The sequence below is a fragment of the Acanthochromis polyacanthus genome, chromosome 2 (genome assembly GCF_021347895.1).
Source record: "Acanthochromis polyacanthus isolate Apoly-LR-REF ecotype Palm Island chromosome 2, KAUST_Apoly_ChrSc, whole genome shotgun sequence".
Taxonomy (NCBI): Eukaryota; Metazoa; Chordata; class Actinopteri; family Pomacentridae; genus Acanthochromis; species Acanthochromis polyacanthus.
Genome location: NC_067114.1, coordinates 35,208,938 through 35,229,000, shown reverse-complemented (window position 1 = coordinate 35,229,000; position 20,063 = coordinate 35,208,938). Strand labels below are relative to the sequence as shown.

The 20,063-nt window shown below is 39.7% G+C and overlaps 1 protein-coding gene across 1 annotated transcript; it reads left to right on the top strand.

Annotated features, from left to right (window-relative positions):
• Nucleotides 1–307: 307 nt before the first annotated feature.
• LOC110964409 (ATP-binding cassette, sub-family C (CFTR/MRP), member 12) lies at nt 308–18,491 on the top strand. The gene is made up of 20 exons (XM_051960486.1): nt 308–389; nt 622–746; nt 2,893–2,965; nt 4,567–4,770; nt 5,507–5,641; nt 5,846–5,942; nt 8,391–8,441; nt 9,081–9,176; nt 9,910–10,013; nt 11,319–11,501; nt 11,642–11,868; nt 12,014–12,151; nt 12,702–12,891; nt 12,992–13,081; nt 13,221–13,410; nt 13,679–13,838; nt 13,916–13,994; nt 16,144–16,257; nt 17,639–17,803; nt 17,888–18,491. Exons 5-20 carry the CDS (start codon nt 5,582–5,584, stop codon nt 17,978–17,980), a joined length of 2,037 nt encoding a protein of 678 aa, XP_051816446.1. The 5' UTR covers nt 308–389; nt 622–746; nt 2,893–2,965; nt 4,567–4,770; nt 5,507–5,581; the 3' UTR covers nt 17,981–18,491.
• Nucleotides 18,492–20,063: the final 1,572 nt, after the last annotated feature.

The following is a 20,063-nucleotide window of genomic DNA, read 5'->3' as shown; positions in this document are numbered from 1 at the left end:
ATTACTGATCCAGAATCCAGAGCTATACCTGATGCAAAGAGAAAAGACAGCGGCTCTGGCAATAGAGATGAAAAATGCTACGCTTCCTGGACCCAAACCAGGCCAGCCAGCCAGACACGCCATCAAGCTCAGCCAACGGAGTCACAGAACAGAAAGCGGATGGGAAATCTGATAACAGAGAGACTGGAATCTTTGCCTACCCTGAGAAACATCTCCTTTACACTGCCTAAGGTGAGCTTTACCTCTGAAGAGGATGAATCAGGTTACCTTGAGTCTTTTAAAAGTCAACCAGTAAAGTCTGTGTTGTTTCCTAAAGGGCAACCCTGCTTGGCATTTGCGGGAATGTGGGGAGCGGAAAGACATCACTGATTTCTAGCATTTTGGAGCAGGTTGGTTTTTCCTTTGTGTTTTTTTGCTGTTATCTTCTTTTATCTCTACAAATCCCTGACATTTTTTATTGGCCCTTACTTTTCCAACTGTTTATTCTCTGCCATTGTTTAACACAAATGACCTCTCCTTGTCTTTATTCATGTTTTCCCCTCAGTCTAACTATTTAACTTTATTTAACTGTTGTGTACGTACGGTTTTTGTCATGACTGCCTTCTTGTTTGTTCATTTTAGATGCACCTTCTTCAGGGCTCAGTCACAGCTGATGGGACATTTGCTTACGTTTCCCAACAAGCCTGGATTTTCCATGGAACTGTGCAAGAAAATATCCTGATGGGACAACCTCTTGACCAGGCCAAGTAACTAATCACTTAGCTCACTTAAATGATGATCACGAATTATAGCTTAATAACTGCAATGAAATGTGACAGTTGAACATGGAATGGATGAGGCATATTGTTAACTAAGAAGAAACAATATGCAACATTATTGTTAGAGTTCAGCTCAGACAAAACAGACAAGAAACAGGAGGCAATTAAGTAAAACAGCAACAAAAAAAGAGAATACTGGAAGGCAATATTTTGAAGATCCATCTTGAAATGGACTCAACGCCAATGTAAGAAGTCCAGTACCAGAGTTATGTTATCACACCTTCTACCTTGGGTAAAAGTCTTACCTAACAAAACAGTATAACTGAAGAAGACACTGGACTATAGCTACAACAAATAGACAATACATAACTAAATGACAGAATGCAGCTGGCACAGAAAACTAGTTAGATAATCATTGTAACTGCTGAACCTAATTCCAATCCTTTACGTATATATGGAGCTCTAGATTGGACTTCACTATTGATTAATCCCTCTGAGGCTTGGCCTTTGCAGCCTGACAGATGTTTGCACTCAGCACCCAGTCAGGATGTGGTATCCACACACTGCAGCCATGCTATGAAATCTCAGAGCATTGTCTTATATGTGTGTGGAGATAATTACATCTGCCACAAAGATTCAATGGTTGCTAAAGCTCAGAATTTATATTCATATTTTGAACGTAAAGGAAGACCCAGTGTTGTGGGAAGTATTGTTGGTTTTTCAAAATTAGTCTCCTAATCCTTCTATCATCCACCCATCCATTATCTATATAATGCTTAATCCTCATTGGGGGTTCAACCCCCACAGGGGTTGAAATCACAGACTGTATATAAAGTATATACAGTCTATGGTTGAAATCTATCCCGGTTGACTTAAGGTGAAGGTAGGGGCACCCTGGACAGGTCACCAGTACAATGGAGACAAACAATCAAATTCACATTCACACCTACAGAACAATTTAGAGTAACCAATTAACCTCAACATGTTTTTGGACTGTGGAGGAACCAAAGAACCTGGTGAAAACCCACGTATGCACAGGGAGAGCACGCAAACTCCATGCAGAAAGATTCTGGGAAGGCCGGCACATAAACCTGGCTCTTCTGTGTAGATACAAGGCGATAGTGCTAACCACTATGTCACTGTGCAGAGGGTCAAATTTCTGTTTCTCAACATTGAGGGAGATGCCATTCCTCTGACATCCACTCGTAAGACAAGTACTTGAGGCATCAGGAATTGTGTGGCAGATATTACCTTCTGATTATGTAGTGAGTGAAGAAAACTGTCAGGGTGCTGAGGCAGATCTTTGGAGATACTAACTGCGAGCTTGTTAGAGGGCACAAACAAGTACTTAATAAAACCCAAAGTCATGTAAGGTAAAAAAAGAACACATGGAAAAAGTGATTTCAAAACACAAAAAAACAACCAAAAAATTCAAAAACAAGAAAAGCATGCAGAGAGCTCACTTATCGTAGTTTAAGTGACACCATGCCGCTATCTCGCAATGATACAGAAATCTTTAGCAAATCGGTGGATGCTGACTATGGGCTGCATCAGTGCCAAAATCGAATGAGGTGCTCCTTGTGCCATTTCCGACCTTCCCTGAAAATTTCATTCAAATCTGTTAGTCCATTTTTTTGTTATGTTACAGACAGACGAATAACAGACGGAAGGACAAACGTACGCCGATCCGTCACATAACTGTGCCGCATTCCTGGCGGAGTAATAACCAAGCTAAAAGAATAACTGAATGGCCAAAACCCCAACCACTATAGTTAATATGTTAGAAGTGTTCCTAGTAACCACATTGACACTGATTCTAAAAACAGCCTCAGGCCTTAAGGGGATTTTTTTGTGTTGTTGTTGTTGAGATTTTGACATGAAAAATGTTCACTTTCCTGTTATCTCTGTGGATTTACATCTGGCAAGGTATTCAAACAAGAGCAGAGGGTCATCTCCTTTTATGAGACGATTCTTGCTGACAGAGCTGGTTGGAAGAGTAAATGTACTCCTATATAACCTTTCTAAAACCACGAGAACTTTAGATCTGAGCAAAACAGTCTAAGCATTGTTTATGTACATCTTTTAATAAGGAGTCAGTTCATATGAATAGTTCTTTAGAAATAATTCCCCACAGGTATGATCGAGTTGTGGATATCTGCCAGCCTCAGAGCTGACCTGAAGTCCTGCCTTATGGTGATCAAACAGAGGTAGGTGCTCTCTCTTAATTGGCAGTTTCACATCTCTTTCTAACAGTTTCTTTAGTGCATTTGATGACAAACCCTTGATGTGATGTAAAACACCACATAGAGAGGTGACATTAAACACTGATGGTCTGGATAACCTTCATTTCCATAAAAGAAGGCCACACAGACTTGTCCCAACTCTTTATAATTTTACAGGACCACATGTGTTTTTAAGCCAAGTCAGAAGATACATGAATAAGGCTGAGTCACATCTCTTGTGCATCTGTGATCTAGTTAGAAAGAGCAGCACAACTGTTTACAATATCCTCAGTTGAAATTTCTGTGATTGCAGCGAGAGTTTTTATTCTGTTCTTGACCAGGTGTCAGAGTTCCAGCTTACCGTCACAATAGCGACTCCCCAAGTTGAGCATTGGCCTATACAAATTAAGCTCATGATTTGGCATTGTCACACTTTGGGCATGATTTCCTCACATTTACCCTGTCTAATGGCATTGGCATTCTTGCAATCTTTCTCAGCTGATTGATGCCAGTGCAGACACTAAGAAATAGATAGTTTCTTTAAAGCAGCAGGAAAATGGGACCTCAGGGTTGGATAAGTTACTGGAAACCTATGACTGAGCCTTAGTCTGGTTGCTTAAAGCCTGAGATGAAGGCTGAGTCTTGGGCAGGTAGTCAGGAGTCTGGGGCTCAGGAGGAGCCATGTGGAGACCCATGGAGAGGGGAGTCAAGGATAGCTGTCAGGAGGGACAGACCACGAAGGAGGTGAAACACAAAACAAAAACAAATCAAAATATTCAAAACAACAACAATAGGAGTAGGACGAAGCATACGCTTTTTACTCCTACCTCTTCTCCATCTCCACCATCAGTCACTCAGTGCCCTGCTCCCATACGTATTTATTTACACATTTACAAACAAAATAGAAATAAATAATATCAATAAACAAATATTCAGTAATCAGTGATACTGCCGTGTCAAAGTTCCTCCTCCTCCTTGAACCTTGTGAAAGCCATATTGTTGGCATGTTCTTTTTCAAACTGGCTCATGCTTGGACATTGCTTGAGCTCAACTCCAATCCTTATAGCGTCACTCCACATATTGAAATACTAAAGGACGTTAGTGTTGTGCAAAATCTACCATGTTTTTATTTTGAATCACCCCTCCAATTATAACCCCCATCTCTGCTAAAAAAAAAAAAAGTTCTGCATATTTACGGGAAGTTGGTCATTTCTTGCTTTGTACATTGTTTGTGCAGCTCAGTGAATTTTAGTATTTTTGATTAAAGAGTGAATTTGTGTAATCTGTATAACCACTCTTGGATGACATAAATCATTTATTCCAAGCTACCAAGTTGCATTAAGCTGCATATCAGGTCTTGTCTTCTGATTTTGGAAACTTCTTGTTCTTGAAGTCCCACTCCTTCTCTGTATTTTGTTGGAGCTGTGACCACTGTGCCATCTTCACTATCAGTGGCTGCCTGCGTATGTCCTCTCTGTTTGCAAATCCAGGCCCTGTCTGTATTTATTCTGTTGCAAAAGTAGAAAAGTGGATTTTGTGAGATAGCAGACCTTGTGGCTAGTGGTCTTTTGTTGTTTTGTTGGCAGATTGGAGAGCGAGGCCTGAATCTGTCGGGGGGACAGAAGCAGAGGATCAGTCTGGCCAGAGCCGTCTACTCCAATAAGGACATCTTCCTCCTTGATGATCCGCTCTCTGCTGTTGATGCTCATGTGGGGAAACACATTTTTGAGGAATGCATTAAGAAGGAGCTCCAAGGAAAATCCGTCATCCTGGTAACACACCAGCTCCAGGTAAGAAAACAGATGAAGAGTCTTTCTGTAGCTGACACTGAACTTAACAATATTTAACTTTCTTTAGAAAGCATCAACAGTTCATAGACGCTCACGTTATCTTACGGTAATTATGACTCTTAAGGCAGCTTTGCATTGCACACATGTATTGAAAAAGGTGAAACATTTTATCTGCTCTTTCTAAAGACAACAAAATCTGACCACCAGCACCTTTATTTCTTCATTTGTTTAATATGTATAAAACCAAAGTGCAGCAGTAACATGCCATGGTTTTACATGCCAGGTTATTTCTTTACTCAAACCAGGCACTTCCTGAAGTGTTGTAATCACTTTGAGGAGAATAGAGAATCACAGTAAAACAAAATCCAATTGGTATGTTTGCTCAAATATCAAAAAACTTTTTTAAATATGACATTTTAAAACAATCCTGTCAAAATTATCAGCAATTCCAGAGCATTCTGCGTTTGTACAGTTACATAGAAATGCTTAAAAAATACATTTCTTCATATTTGCAGTATACTAAGTGAATGTAAATGACTCATCAGGTAGTGTTCTATTGCTTCCTCTTAGTGTTATCTTTTTCATGGGTTGTGAATAATATTACGAGTCAGATAAGAGCATCTGTAAAATGCCACAAATGTCTATGTCGACATGACTGGTATTTATATTGCATTGTAAAACCCTGGCTGCAGTTCTGAGCTGTTTTGTTGACATGATTGCCCTCATGTGCCCCCAGTATTTGGAGTTCTGTGATGGTATCTTGGTTCTGGAGGATGGTGAGATCCTGGAGGCCGGAAATCACGAGGACCTGATGACAGCCAAAGGACGCTACGCTCAGCTCATCAGTAACTACCAGTTAGAGCAGTCCAATGTAAGAGTTTCAGCAGAAGCTTTATTGTGGCGACATTACGCTGTCAGTGTGCCTTACGTAAAGTAGCTGTAAAACCTTCTCAGCAGTTCTTAAATGGTTTAACAGCTCAAGAACAATAAACACAATGACTAGGGAAAACGCAGTCTATAGGTGTGGCTGGGCTTGCTTTTGTGAAACTGTCTTCTTGATTCTCTTCATTACCAGACTCATAAAGAGGAGGAGGCAGTGTCACCCCAGGTTGCTGACCAGCTACAGGATGATGAGCTCAGACAGCGTGCAGACAGTGGAATTGCGAACCCCGGTATGGAAAGTAGGGAGAAAAACCAACGTAGAGAACATACAAAGAATGAAACTAAGGCTGTAGTCATGATTTGGGAGGAGGGGAGAAGTGATGAGCTCCTTCATAACTGTTAAAGTTGGAGCTTTAAATGCTGATATACATCACCCTTCAAAAGTTTGGAGTCACCCAGATAATTTCTTGTTTTCCATGAAAACTCACACTTTTTTTCATGTGCTCACATAATTGCACAAGGGTTTTCTAATCATCAATGAGCCTTTCAACACCAATAGCTAACACAATGTAGCATTAGAACACAGGAGTGATGGTTGCTGGAAATGTTCCTCTATGGAGATATTCCATTATAAATCAGCCGTTTCCAGCTAGAATAGTCATTTACCACATGACCAATGTCTAGACTACATTTCTGATTCATTTAATGTTATCTTGATTGAAAAAATCCGCTATTCTTTCAAAAATGAGGACATCTCTAAGTGGCCCCAATATTTTATTTTGTGAGTAAAACCTGTGACACTGTCCACAGGGTTCTGATCATCCCATCAACACAATATTAGTGTCTAAATACATTTAATTTCAAGTACAGTACATAGCAAAAACTGAAACAATCTTCATTCTGTTCTTTATTTGTTTATTTTTTCTCTACAAAAAATAAAAGAATACCACTCAAGTACAGCATCAACAATTGCATCGGTAGTGCCGCTTAAATGGTAACAATACCCATCCCTATTCATGATAGACATCAACACAACCACGCACCAATAAATCTGTTTATAGTAGCATTATGTAACTAGTAGAAATACAACCCTACAAGCAGTATAGTACAATGAATCAGAGAATACAAATGCAGTGAATACAGTAGGATTGGTGCAACATGTTGTGGACTTGACACACCTCTCTGTGGAGCAAAGTTTTCTGGCAACAGAGTGAGCTCATTAAAGAGCAATTACAGAATGAGGAGGTAAAAGATTGTGAAATCAGGAGACAGCTTTGTAAGGCAATAACAGACAAGTTAACAACAAGTTACACTCTGTCCAGAAAAAAGAAAAATTGCCACTTGGATTAAACTAAGCAGAGAGGTAAGAGCCAACCATTGGATAATTACTACAGTGATGAATTGTTTCAGCAGGTAACAACTTATTTAACCCTTGCTGATGCAGTGAGGAGCTTCTAATTTCCTAACAACCATGTTGGAAGACATATTCTGTTGTCATAGAAAGGATGTTAATCTGTCTCAGAAGGGCCAAATTATTGACCTGCATCAAACAAAGAAAACAACTACGGAAATTTCTGAAACTATTAAAATCAGGATAAGAACCGTTCAACACATTATTAAAACCTGAAGGGTAGTGGTGAACCAATCTCATTGAGAAAGAAATATGGTCGGAACAAACTCTTGGATGATCGTAAGAAATCAACAGTAGTACTCAAGCTATGTTTGATAGTGAAAGTAAGAGCATTTCCACACGCACAATGTGAAGGGAACTCAAAGGATTGGGACTAAACAGCTGTGTAGCTCTAAGAAAACCACTGATCATTGGAGTAAATCAGAAAAAAAAGGCTTCAGTTTGCTGGGTAACATAAAGATTGGACTCTGGAGCAATGGAAGAAGTTATTGTGGTCTGATGAGTCCAGATTGACCCTGTTCCAGAGTGATGGGCACATCAGGGTAAGAAGAGAGGCAGATGAAGCAATGCACTCATCATGGCTAGTGCCTGCCAGCCTGTGGGGGTTAGGGTTATGATCTGGGGTTGGTCAGGTTCAGCAATGTTATGTTCCCAAAGAATGAGGTCAGCTGACTACCTGAATATAATGACTGACCAGGTCTTTCCATCAATGGAGTTTTTCTTTCCTGGTGGTATGAGCATGTTCCAAGATGACGATGATGCGAGGATTCATTGGGCTCACAATGTGAATGAGTGGTTCAGGGAGCCTGAGACTTGATTTTCACACATGGATTGGCCCCCACAGAGTCCAATCTCAGCCCCATTGAGAATCTTTGGGATGTGCTGGAGAAGACTTTGCAAAGCAATCCATTTCGCCCATCATCAATACAAGATCTTGGTTAAAAATGAATGCAACTCTGAACAGGAAATAAATGCTGTGACATCACAGAAGCTTATTGAAACGATGCCACGGCGAATGTGTGTCGGGAGGTCCAATGAAATATTAGAGTGTGTGACTTCTTTTGGGGGCGGGCAGTGTAGTTTACTTTTGAGAATGTGTCAAAAGAAACCAGAACTCCTTTTTGTCCATTCTGAGCTGACATAAATATTCCATCATGATGGAAACACCCTACTTGATATTCTTTATGACACATCACTCAGGAATTATTTTCTCCCAACATTCAGCCACATTTCTCTATGTTTAAAGGAGGAGTGTATGAGATAGTTATGTCAGATTCTGTGTGGTAAATAGAACTGTATACTGACTGACATCTGTGCTTCCTTCCAGTATTTGACATGTCAGATGAAAAGGATGATGAAGCGAAAGCTGACCAAACATGTAAGTCTTCAAAGCTCATTAAAGCCAGGGTAGGCAATGTAATTTTTGAATCACGGGGAAAAAAAATTACAATGGCCTCTCAGCATTTTGTAGATCAAGTGGTGTAAGAGTAAGAGCGAACCTGTGACAGGAGATTGTAGCCAATCGAAGTCTTTTTTTTTTTTTTTTAAAGAGAATAGGTGTGATAGTATAAATAGCAACAAAGCCCAGTGTGAAAGTAGGATGTGGTGATGCAGTGAGTTAAAAAGAGGATGTTCACTTAGCGTGTGCATATTCCTATGCTCATCTGGTGGGAGAGGATGTACCAGAATTCTGCTTCAAATCTGTTGTTCCTGCAGAGTTAGTCCCGAGTTTAAATACATGTATTCTCTGCATGGAGGTCATGACACTGAAAGACAACATGTGCACAACTTCAGTGGTCAGTATATTTAAACAGAATAGTAGAATAGCATCATAGTTCTTGTATAAATATATATAATTTTCTGACTCCTTGTTTTTGTGCCTTTGTGAATGTAGCATTTGTCTTGACAATTCAGTCTTCAGGGAAGCATGTCCCTTCAGATTGTTGTTGTGTAGGAATGCAATCCAATTAGTCAGGATATGGACTGGTGTAAATATGTACTTTTTCCTCTTTAACAGCTGTCAAAGCTAGCGATCAGCTGGTCAGTCAGGAGCTGTCCACAGATGGGGCTGTCTCCTGGAGGATCTACCAGCAGTACTGCAAGGCAGCGGGAGGTCTGATTCAACACACACACACACACACACACACACACACACACACACACACACACACACACACACACACACACACACACACACACACACACACACACACTGTGTTTTCCTATCCTTGTGGATAGGAAAACTACCATTGACTCCAATTCATATCTAACCCCTAACCCTTACCCTAACCTTAACCCAGACCAAAACAATGCCTAACCCTAAAGAAACATTTTTGCACTTTGACTTTTTTCAGTAACAACAACATGGCCAAGAAAACACTGTTTGGTAAATGGTTGTATTTATATAGCACTTTTATCCAAAGCGCTTTACATGATACGTCACATTCACCCATTCACACACTGATGGCAGAAGCTGCCATGCAAGGCGCTAACCACAACCCACCAGGAGCAATTAGGGGTTCAGTGTCTTGCTCAGGGACATCTCAACATGAGCTCAACGGGCCGAGGATCGAACCGGCAACCTTCCATTTACAAGACGGCCACTCTACCCATCGAGCCATGCTGCCCTGTTTAAACTTGTGGGGACCGAAATGAGGTCCCCACAGGTGACATTGTTTTCGGTTTTCCTTCAGTTGTGGGGACATTTGGTCCCCACAAGTATAGCCAGCATCTGAGCACGCACACACACACACACACACACACACACACACACACACACACACACACACACACAGTTTACATGTACCACCTGGTTGGTTAAATATGGTCTCATTGTGTTGCTGCAGGCTACATTGTTACGTTCCTCACCATCATGAACATCGTCCTGATGATTGGATCCACAGCCTTCAGCAGCTGGTGGCTCAGCCACTGGCTGGGACAGGGCAATGGGGTGAGAATCATCTCTCTTGCTCTGATTTGCCACAGCTGGATACAGTTCAGAATGATATACATTCCAATGTGATATGGACAGCCAGAGAGTAGAGAAAAGTCAGCATCTTCCAGCACTGACAATTTGATTTCACTGAATATTTTCTTTACCTTGCGTTTCTTCAGATCAACTAAATAACTATTTAGCTCTTTAATTTGACTATTTGTGACTATTTCTCTGCAGCATGGGGGGAGTCATCCCACCAACTGTGGTCAACTATGTTTGCTACATTGATTAAGCTATGTTGAGATGTGTGAAGTGGAAATTAAATAAACATAAAAAGTCAGTTGGATTGTCAGCGTCTTCCAGCGCTGACAATCCAACAGTTTCTCCAGGGGTTAATCTGGCAGGCAGAGTCACTGCAGACTTTTTATGTTTATTTAATTCCCACTTCACACATCTCAACATAACTTAATCAATGTAGCAAACATAGTTGACCACAGGTGGGATGACTGTGGGATTACTCCCCCCATGGTGCTGAGAAATAGTCACAAATTGTCAAATTAAAGAACTAAATAATTATTTGGTAGATTTGATGCAACGTGAGATAAAGAGAATATTCATGGCTGAGTGGACAGAGGCTGTTTTGTAATGCAAAGTCAAGTTACATCAAATTTATGTCGAGCAAATGAAGGTGCAATAACCAAGAGGGATAAGAATTGTGAAATCAGTTTGTAAAACAAACTAAAATTGTACAAAACACTAAAATAAAGTGAAAAAGGATTGTAACTTGGAAGATCAGCTGCTGCTGTGAGGGTTTGATGTCCCTTATCTCACCAGCCTCGATTGTGCAACACACCTTCTCTTCATGGTACCAATTTAAAAATTGAACTCATTAGACTGTTTTCCATCCACCCATTGGGAAATGCTGCTATGTGTTTTCTCTCCCCAAGCTTTTGGCCTTGTTTCCCTCCCTGAAAAGTAGTACAAAGATGCTACCTTTCAGACCATCATTTTTTTTTACTTTAACAAGCCACTGATGAGTCGATCATATCCATTTCAGTGTCCCGTTGCTTTAATGGAAGGAGGCAGTTAACATGATCAGTGCCACAAATTGGCATGGATTTGATTATTGACCTACAAACAGTGCAGAATGTTTCATCTTCATTTTCTAAGTCATAACCAGAATTTTTAAATGTTTCTAAATCTGTGTCGTGTATGCTGACAATATTCGCAGTAAGATAGAACACATTATTCAGTTATTTTCCATTTCTCTCCGACCCTGATCACTACTAACATCGTATGTTTTTTTCTGTTTTGCTGCAGTCATCCAGCAACACAACTTCAAATCAGGGTGACATCTCACAAAACCCTGACCTACACTTCTACCAAATGATTTATGGCGTGATGATGATTGTCACGGTGGTGCTTGCAGTCATCAAATGCTTCTTTTACACTAATGTCACCTTGAATGCTGCCTGCAAATTCCATGATACAATGTTCAAGAAGGTACAGTTGGATGTCTGAGCCCAATCAAATTATATACAACACAGATTTCAATTTCTAACATAGTGCCTATTCATCAAGTCAGCATGATCTTTTTTTAAAAATGCATGATAATGAGTGCTAATGCTGTTTTCCTCCCTCAGATTATTGCCAGTCCAATGAGTTTCTTTGACACAACGCCAACAGGCCGCATCCTGAACCGTTTCTCTAAAGACCAGGAAGAGCTGGACACTGTGCTTCCCCTCCACATGGACCCTTTCTTGCAGTTTTGTCTGCTTGTCACATTCACCATTGTCATCATCGCGTCAGTCTTCCCTGCCATGCTAGTAGCTGTGGTTGTTATTGGACTTTTGTTTTCCCTCATTCTCTTGTGAGTTTATACCAGTTAAGTCTGAACATAATCAAATTCTTTGCTATGGGGACTGCAGGACATTTGTGCAATTTGAAAGATTTTGTAGCTATTTTATGTCTTAAAAGCAGGCTTGTGATGAATATCTGTTGTGATTTATCTGCAGTGTATTCCAGAAGAGCATACGTCAGATGAAGAAAATGGAGAACATCAGTCGCTCTCCCTGCATTTCTCTCACCACCTCTACTTTGCAGGGCCTCAGCACCATCCATGCCTACAACATAAGAGACAGCAACATAAAAATGTAAGATAGCAGAGTTCCTTAAAGGCTCTGTTCTGTAGACCCAAACAAACAGTTGAACTGACCCGCATTGTACTCACAACCAGAAAGGCTGTGTATTTGAGAGCCACACAAAGACACAAGCAGAGAAAGAGTGTCAGAACTACTTTTTTATTTCTTACCTGCAGCATGGAACGTCTGTTCATAAATGCAAAGACGGTCAACAGTTTCAAGTTAGGACCTCACATGCAACACTATGCACTAACACTAACACCCTTATTAATGCAGCCAGATTAACACTGTTACTTCACTTTATCTCTATATAGCAGACAGCTATATAGAGCCACAATTTTTGCAGTGAACATCTAACAAATTGTACCTTTAACAGAAAAAAAAAACACTTATTTACTGTCTCTGCTTTATGCTTATCCAGTGCCGAGCACCAGGTGATGTCTTAGTGACAATGTCTCTGATACTTATCTGCATTGTAAACACTGTTTTATTGAGCCCTGAGGTAAGCAGCTGTCCACAAACCATGGCTCATCCTTTGCTTTTTGTTTGTTTGTTTTTGCAGGTTCAAGTCTCTCAATGACTTGAACTCCAACCACTACATGCTGTTTCAATCTGGCACTCGCTGGCTGTCTTTCTGGCTGGACTTCATGGCTGCTACCATGACCTTGATGGTGGCTCTGTTTGTAGTGCTCAGCAGTAATGAATTTATCAGTCCATCTTTGAAAGGCTTGGCCATGTCCTATACGATTCAGGTAAATCTGGAAAGCAAATTGATGCATGTTTTGTTTGCTTTTCAAAGATCTGCTGCAGCTGGTGTATTAACAGATTTTTTTGTGTGTGTTCTATGTCTAGCTGACAGGCATGCTTCAGTATGTGGTGAGACAGGCAACGGAAGTGGAGGCAAGGTTCAACTCCGTAGAGCGACTTCAGGAATACATCACGGTCAGACCTCTCTCCTTCCACCAAATCGTCTGTCTTGGCGTTCTTATAAACAAGGCCAAAATTTTTCACTTTGCATTTAATTATCCTCTGAGATCTCTTCTATTCCTTCCTTTGAAGTTCTTGTTTGCTGTGTTTGCAGGATTGCAAATCTGAGGCCCCAAGACACATAAAGGATGCTCAGATCCCAGAGGACTGGCCCAAGAGTGGAGTCATCACCTTCCAGGACTATAAGATGAGGTACAGGGAGAATACACCCATTGTACTGAACGGGCTGGATTTCTTCATCCGAGCTGGAGAGAAGCTGGGCATTGTGGGAAGGACAGGCTCTGGTAAGGCACTGAAATCTTTTTTTTGTTGTCAATATGTTTGCTATTCCATCAGATACAGTATGCTGTATTTGGGAAGTTTGAAGAGTATCAAGTTTATTAAGTATAAGATAATTGAGTGGCTGAAGCAAACTGTTTCTAATTGTCAGATTGTAGAGGAGAATTGCCCCACAGCCCTGATGTCAAACATCAGGCTATGTAACTCTGACACACTGTGGCAGCAGTTGGAGTTTATTATTCAGTGACTGTACTCTGTACTTTGTGTATTTAGGGAAATCCTCTTTAGGCGTGGCTCTATTCAGATTAGTGGAGCCAGCAGGAGGAACTATCCTGATAGATGGAGTGGACATTATGGCCATTGGCCTGCAGGATCTACGCAGCAAATTGTCCATCATCCCCCAGGACCCTGTGCTGTTTATTGGTACCGTCAGGTAACCTGAGCTAGCCCCTAAATCCACTGATGTTTCAGTGAGTTAGTCACTAGGTAACCAGCTGTGCTTGCTTACAGGTACAACCTAGACCCTTTTAATAACTACACTGATGAGGACATCTGGGCAGCACTGGAGAAGACCTACATGAAGGACACAGTATGTTACCACTACAATATAAAGCACAGTACATTATCAGCATATTCTTTTGTTTCACCTGCTTCTCTTCATTGAAAAGTTTTGCAAATTTTTGCACTCATTTGACCTCAACCATGCAAGTGCAATGCACAGAACCATAATGGCATCTCTTTGTGATGCATTTCTGAAGAACAATCTCATCTAAAACCAGCCATTAAAGTAACAGAAATAGTTCTAGCAGTAACAGTTAGTCAAACGAACCTCACAGGAGAAATTCTTCTTTAAATAGAACTTAGTAAAGAATTAGTTTTGTTGTTTATCATTAACTTATTTGAGTACATAAGTTTGTACTCTAGTACCAGTCAAAAGTTTGAACACACCTTCTCAATAGTTTTAATTTATTTGAACTTTTTTAAAATTGTGAATGAACACATATGGAATTATGTAGTCAACAAGAAAGTGTTAAACAAAGCAGAATATGTTTTATGTTTTAGACTCTTGAAAGTAGCCCTTTTTGTTTTGATTACTGCTTTTCACACTCTCGGCATTCTCTCAGTCAACTTCATGAGGTAGTCATCTGAAATGGTTTTGAATAGCAGGTGTGCCTTGTCCAGAGACAATTTGTGGAATTACTTGATTTCTTCATGTGTTTGGGACCATCAGGTTTGTTGCACACAGGAATTGTTGTTACACAGTGGCTAGCCCTTTTTGAAGACTGTTGCAATCCATAGCATGGCAAGAACCATTCCACTCAGTAAAGAGAAATGACAGTCCATCATTATTTTATGACATGCAGGTCATTCCATCTAGAAAATTGCAAAAACTTTGAATGTATCCCCAAGTGCAGTTGCAAAAACCATCAAATGCTTCGACAAAACTGGCTCACAAGAGGACTGCCCCAGGAAAGTAAGACCAAGTGTCGCCTCTGCTGTTGAGGATAAGTTCATCCGAGTCACCAACCTCAAAAATCACAAGTTAACAGCAACTCAGATTACAGCCCAGATAAATACCAGACAGAGCTCTGGTAGCAGACACATCTCTACATCAACTGTTCAGAGGAGACTGTTGGAATCAGGCCTTCATGGTTAAATAGCTGCAAAGAAACCACTGCTGAGGATGAATAACAAGAAGAGATTTGTTTGGGCCAAGAAACACAAGGAATGCACATCAGACCAGTGGAAATCTGTGCTTTGGTCTGATGAGTCCAAATTTCAGCTCTTTGGTTCCACCCACCATGTCTTTGTGCGACACAGAAAAGTTGAACGGATGGTCTCTACATGCATGGTTCCCTCCATGAAGCATGGAGGAGGAGGTGTGATGGACTGCTTTGCTGGTGACACTGTTGGGGATCTGTTTAAAACTGAAGGTACACTGAACCAGCATGGCTACCACAGCATCCTGCAGCAACATGCCATCCCATCCAGTTTGTGCGTTTCGTTGGACCATCAATTATTTTTCAACAGGACAATGACCCAAACACACCTCCAGTCTGTGTAAGGGCTATTTGACCAAGAAATAGAGTGATGGAGTGCTACGTCATTTCACCTGGACTCCATAGTCACCTGACCTAAACCCAATCCAAATGATTTGGGATGAGACGGACCTCAGAGTGAAGGCAAAAAAAACCAAGAAGTGCTCAGCATCTTTGGGAACTCCTTCAAAACTGTTGGAAAACCATTTTCAGGCGACTACCTCATGAAACTCATCAAGAGAATGCAAAGAGTGTGCAAAGCACTCATCAACGCAAAAGGAGACTACTTTGAAGAATCTACAATATAAAACATATTCTAATTTGTTTAACATTTTTTGTTTACTATATAATTCCATCTTTATTTTTTCATAGTTTTGATGTCTTAAATATCAATATACAATGTAGAGATTAATTAAAAATAAATAATAATCATTGAATGAGAAAGAGTGTCCTTCTTTTGATGGTATTGTATAATATAATATTGATGAAAATTAAACTCCAGTTGAGGTTACGTAATACAATTGTCTTAATAACTTCATTTATCACCTTGATCTCACTAGAAGTTGTCATAACTAAAAAGCATTGATACAAACTTTTGTCTTAATTCTTTTTCAAAGTTTATGATTTGTCCTTTTCATCCCTTTTTATTGAACTATGTTTGGAAGTTTGATTGCTGTTGATTTCATTTCATTTCTTCAGATCTCCAGACTGGAGAGGAAGCTACAAGCAGAGGTGTTGGAGAATGGGGAGAACTTCTCTGTAGGCGAAAGACAACTGATGTGTATGGCGAGAGCACTACTCCGTAACTCCAAGGTATGTGCACTCATATGCATGGGTGCAGGTTTCATTTAAATATAATTGGGTGGGACCTACGCTTAATTTTCTACATTGGGATAAAAATTTTATGCACCACTTTGTGCCGCTCTTGTGCCAATTTAAGGCGGAATTGTCTTTATTCAAGGCACCAGAAGACAAAATGTATTTAGAATAATAAAATATACTGAACAATGCTCTCAGGCATTCTGTGTTACTTTCAAATATTCATTCCATTGTAGATCAATAATTATCCCTGTTGAATTTTGGAATGTCACCTTTTTAAATGTGACAATGACATCATAGATAAACTAAGCCATCTGAATTATTTATTAACCCCTGGATTTTTGAAAGCTTAACCTTCTAAGACCTTGCGTCAAGATTTGTGGACATCTTTTTTTTTTTTAATGAGTGCATTGTTCATAATAATAATATAATCTATCCATCCAATCATCTTACCATCCATCCATACATCCGTTATCTATACACCACTTTATCCTCATTAGGGGCTGAAGTCTATCCCAGCTGACTTTGGGTGAAGGCAAAGGACACCCTAGACAGGTCACCAGTCTATCACAGGGCTACAAGAGACAAACAATAACACTCGCATTTAGACCTACAGACAGTTTAGAGTTATCAATTAACCTCAGAATGTTTTTGGACTGTGGGAGGAATGAGATGCTAAATATTGTCCATTTTTTTTATTTATTGGTCAGTCTTGATCCCAAATAACTAGAAGAAATCTAAAACGCAAGCCCAGCCAAAGCTTGAGTCTGAGGAAGCTCCATGTGTTTCAGGATGTTTCTAATCATTTTCAAAATTTTCTACCCATTCAAAATATGTTACACATATCTGTGTTTTGGGATGATTTTTATGGATCTTGTACATCTCAAATATGTTACTGCAGCAAACAGAAAGCAAGAATACAACACATTTATTTATGATTTAAACAGCTATCATATCTATTAGGGAATGCGACTTTATCAAAGTCTTAAAAAAACCGAAAAATTGTCCAAAATTAAAATCTGAAATGTTTGGCTGGTGTGTTTAAACATACACACAGTTGAAATCACAGTTTACTTGGTTCTGAGACTTTCTATTTGAAGACTTGTGTTAAAGTGAGTTTTCAAAATAAAAGTTTTACGACTAAAATACAGTTAATTTGCTGGGTCCCTTCTGCTACGTGCTGCTTAATGTGCACTAATCAAATTAATACTGGGGATTCCTGGTCAGTATTTTCATCAACACCATGGTTATGTTCAATCAGTGGGATTGCTTGTTCTTCATTTTATGTATTTAATGACATGTTTTTCAATCTAACTGTCCTCCTCCCACACCAGTCCTTTCTTCTACACTAATCCTCTCTCCTGTTGCCTGACAGATCATTCTTTTGGATGAGGCCACAGCCTCCATCGATGCAGAGACTGATGCTCTGATCCAAAACACTATCAAAGACGCCTTCAGTGATTGCACCATGCTCACCATCGCACATCGCATCAACACTGTGGTGCAAGCAGACCGTATTTTGGTCATGGAAAAAGGAGAGGTAACACACTAATATAATTATACAAATAAAGTAAATATGTGTGATTGTAAACCTAAACTTACTTTGTGTTCTCGTGTCCAACAGGCATTAGAGTTAGACAGTCCAGATGTGCTGAAGCAAAGACCAGACTCCATGTTCTCCTCACTCCTTGCTGCTGCTAATACTGTAAATACATGAACCACAGGAGATCTGTGATACCCAGGAGCTGCTACACAATGATTACCATAACATATTGATCGTTATGCATTTACACAGCCACACCTAATCAGTATTGTAATGCTGCAACCTGGATTGATAACATTTCAGTTTTTCACCTTTCAAGATGTGTAAATAGTGATGTATTTATCTCTTCTCGCTGCTGACAAAATGCTCAGACATTATTCTTTAACAGATTTTTGCCCTAGTGGATATGATTTGCTATGAATATTTAAAACATATTATTTATTTTCTATGTCATTGTTTGCTGTAAATTCTTCCTTTATCTCTCCACTTTCCATCCTCACATGTTCTGCTCTCAATCCAAGCCACGGAGCTACGCAAAGTACACAATAAGTTATACATACAAGCTTTACACATAAAGATCCAAAAGAATGAGCCACTTTTAAAAAGCATGTTAAGAGATTCATGTTCAGTCCCGTCTCTTGTTGCATAAAAATCTCCTGTGGGAATAAAGTGGAAAATAACTTTTTGAGTTGCTTCATCTTTTAGTTTATTGCTCAGTTTAAACAGTTTTTGCCAATTGTAACTGATTAGAAGTAAGCATGAAGATCAGCCGAGTTAGAGGATGGATTTTAAATTAATCTTTGACATTTCCTAAAAAAAAAAAGACTGTCACAAAATGGCCCAGAGTAAGAGAAAAAACTACAGGAGTCGCATATAAATTAAGTGTTAACAAAGAAAACTACACTGTGTACACAATTGCTAGGCAAGTGAGTATTCAAAGTTATTGTTCTAATTTTCCAGGTCCAAACCATAAAAACCTGCTGTTTATATAATAAGGGAAGGTGTGTCCTAAAGCAGTTAACACACATACACACACACAAAAGGTCATCAGGTTCACGACAAATTATTTTTAAAAAACACATGGAGAATAAGTGCCGTTTCAGTGTCTTGAAAAAAGCTAAACATGAACCCATGATCTTCCACTGTAATCACATTTCAGGAGAGCAACCAGAAGTACAATGTCATGAAGGGTGTTAGATATAGAGGGCTGAATAACAACTGAGGCAAGAAATACCTAGATTGTTGATGGACAGACAAAAGAGAATGACTCTTGATGGAGCAGATAGATGCTGGCACCACTTCAAGTCAGGTGCCAGCAAGGAGGAGGAGTGCTACTGATTTGGATTAGTTGGAGCTTTTCAGGTTTAAGTTTGACTGAAAATCAACTCCCAAACTACTTCTTCTTGTTTCTGAAAGACACTTTTTTCATCAGCGGTACAGGAAGAAGTCCACAGCATACCAGAAGGTCATTATTCAATTCAATTCAGTTTTATTTATATAGCGCCAATTACAGGTCAAATTGTCTCAAGACGCTTTGTAGAACCCATATGCCTGAACCCCCAGAACAAGCCCTAAGGCAACAGTGGCAAGAAAAAATTTCCTTTTAATGGGAAGAAACCTTGAGCAGAACCCAGATCATATGGGGAGACCCATCCGCCACTGGCTGGATAATCCTTATGCAGGATAATGCTCCATGACATTCATCAAGTACTACACTGTTTGACTAAAGACCAAAGTCCTCTAAGATGCCTGAATAAAGACCCGTCTCCCTCCCTCATATGACATAGATCATATTGAGAACCTGCAGGTCTTCAAAAGTGAGATTTGAACAACAGGAAGGGTGTACTTGTTGCTTCAACAAAAGCTGAAACAGACCAAGACACTGCTGGATTTCATAAATGAGAGGCCAAATGCTGTGGTTGAAGACAAGAGTGACTATAATGGTCACAGATTGAAAGTGCTCTTAAAATGGCAGTTTGTGTCACTAATTTCGTACACTTTCTATAAAAATTGAAAATAAATTAGTGAATTGGGACGATTCCTTTTCATAATTAAAAACAAATGAAAGAAGTATGAATGAATTGTTTTAATGCAGGCCAAACTGTATCATGCAGGTGGGAAAAGGTCAAAAAATAGAATTCCAGTAAGAATTCTATCGAAAAACTGATGTTTCATTGAAAAGCAAAAGTCAGATACGGAATACAGAAGCTGTAGTCAGAGATTTTCTTACACAGAAGATCAGTTACTTGGTTAAGCT

Excerpts from the sequence above, each read along its gene's own strand:
- LOC110964409 (XM_051960486.1), top strand. The coding sequence starts at position 5,582 with ATGACAGCCAAAGGACGCTACGCTCAGCTCATCAGTAACTACCAGTTA. Across the intron at positions 12,152-12,701 it reads AGAGACAGCAACATAAAAAT|GTTCAAGTCTCTCAATGACT; the intron begins GTAAGATAGCAG and ends TTGTTTTTGCAG. Across the intron at positions 13,082-13,220 it reads GACTTCAGGAATACATCACG|GATTGCAAATCTGAGGCCCC; the intron begins GTCAGACCTCTC and ends CTGTGTTTGCAG.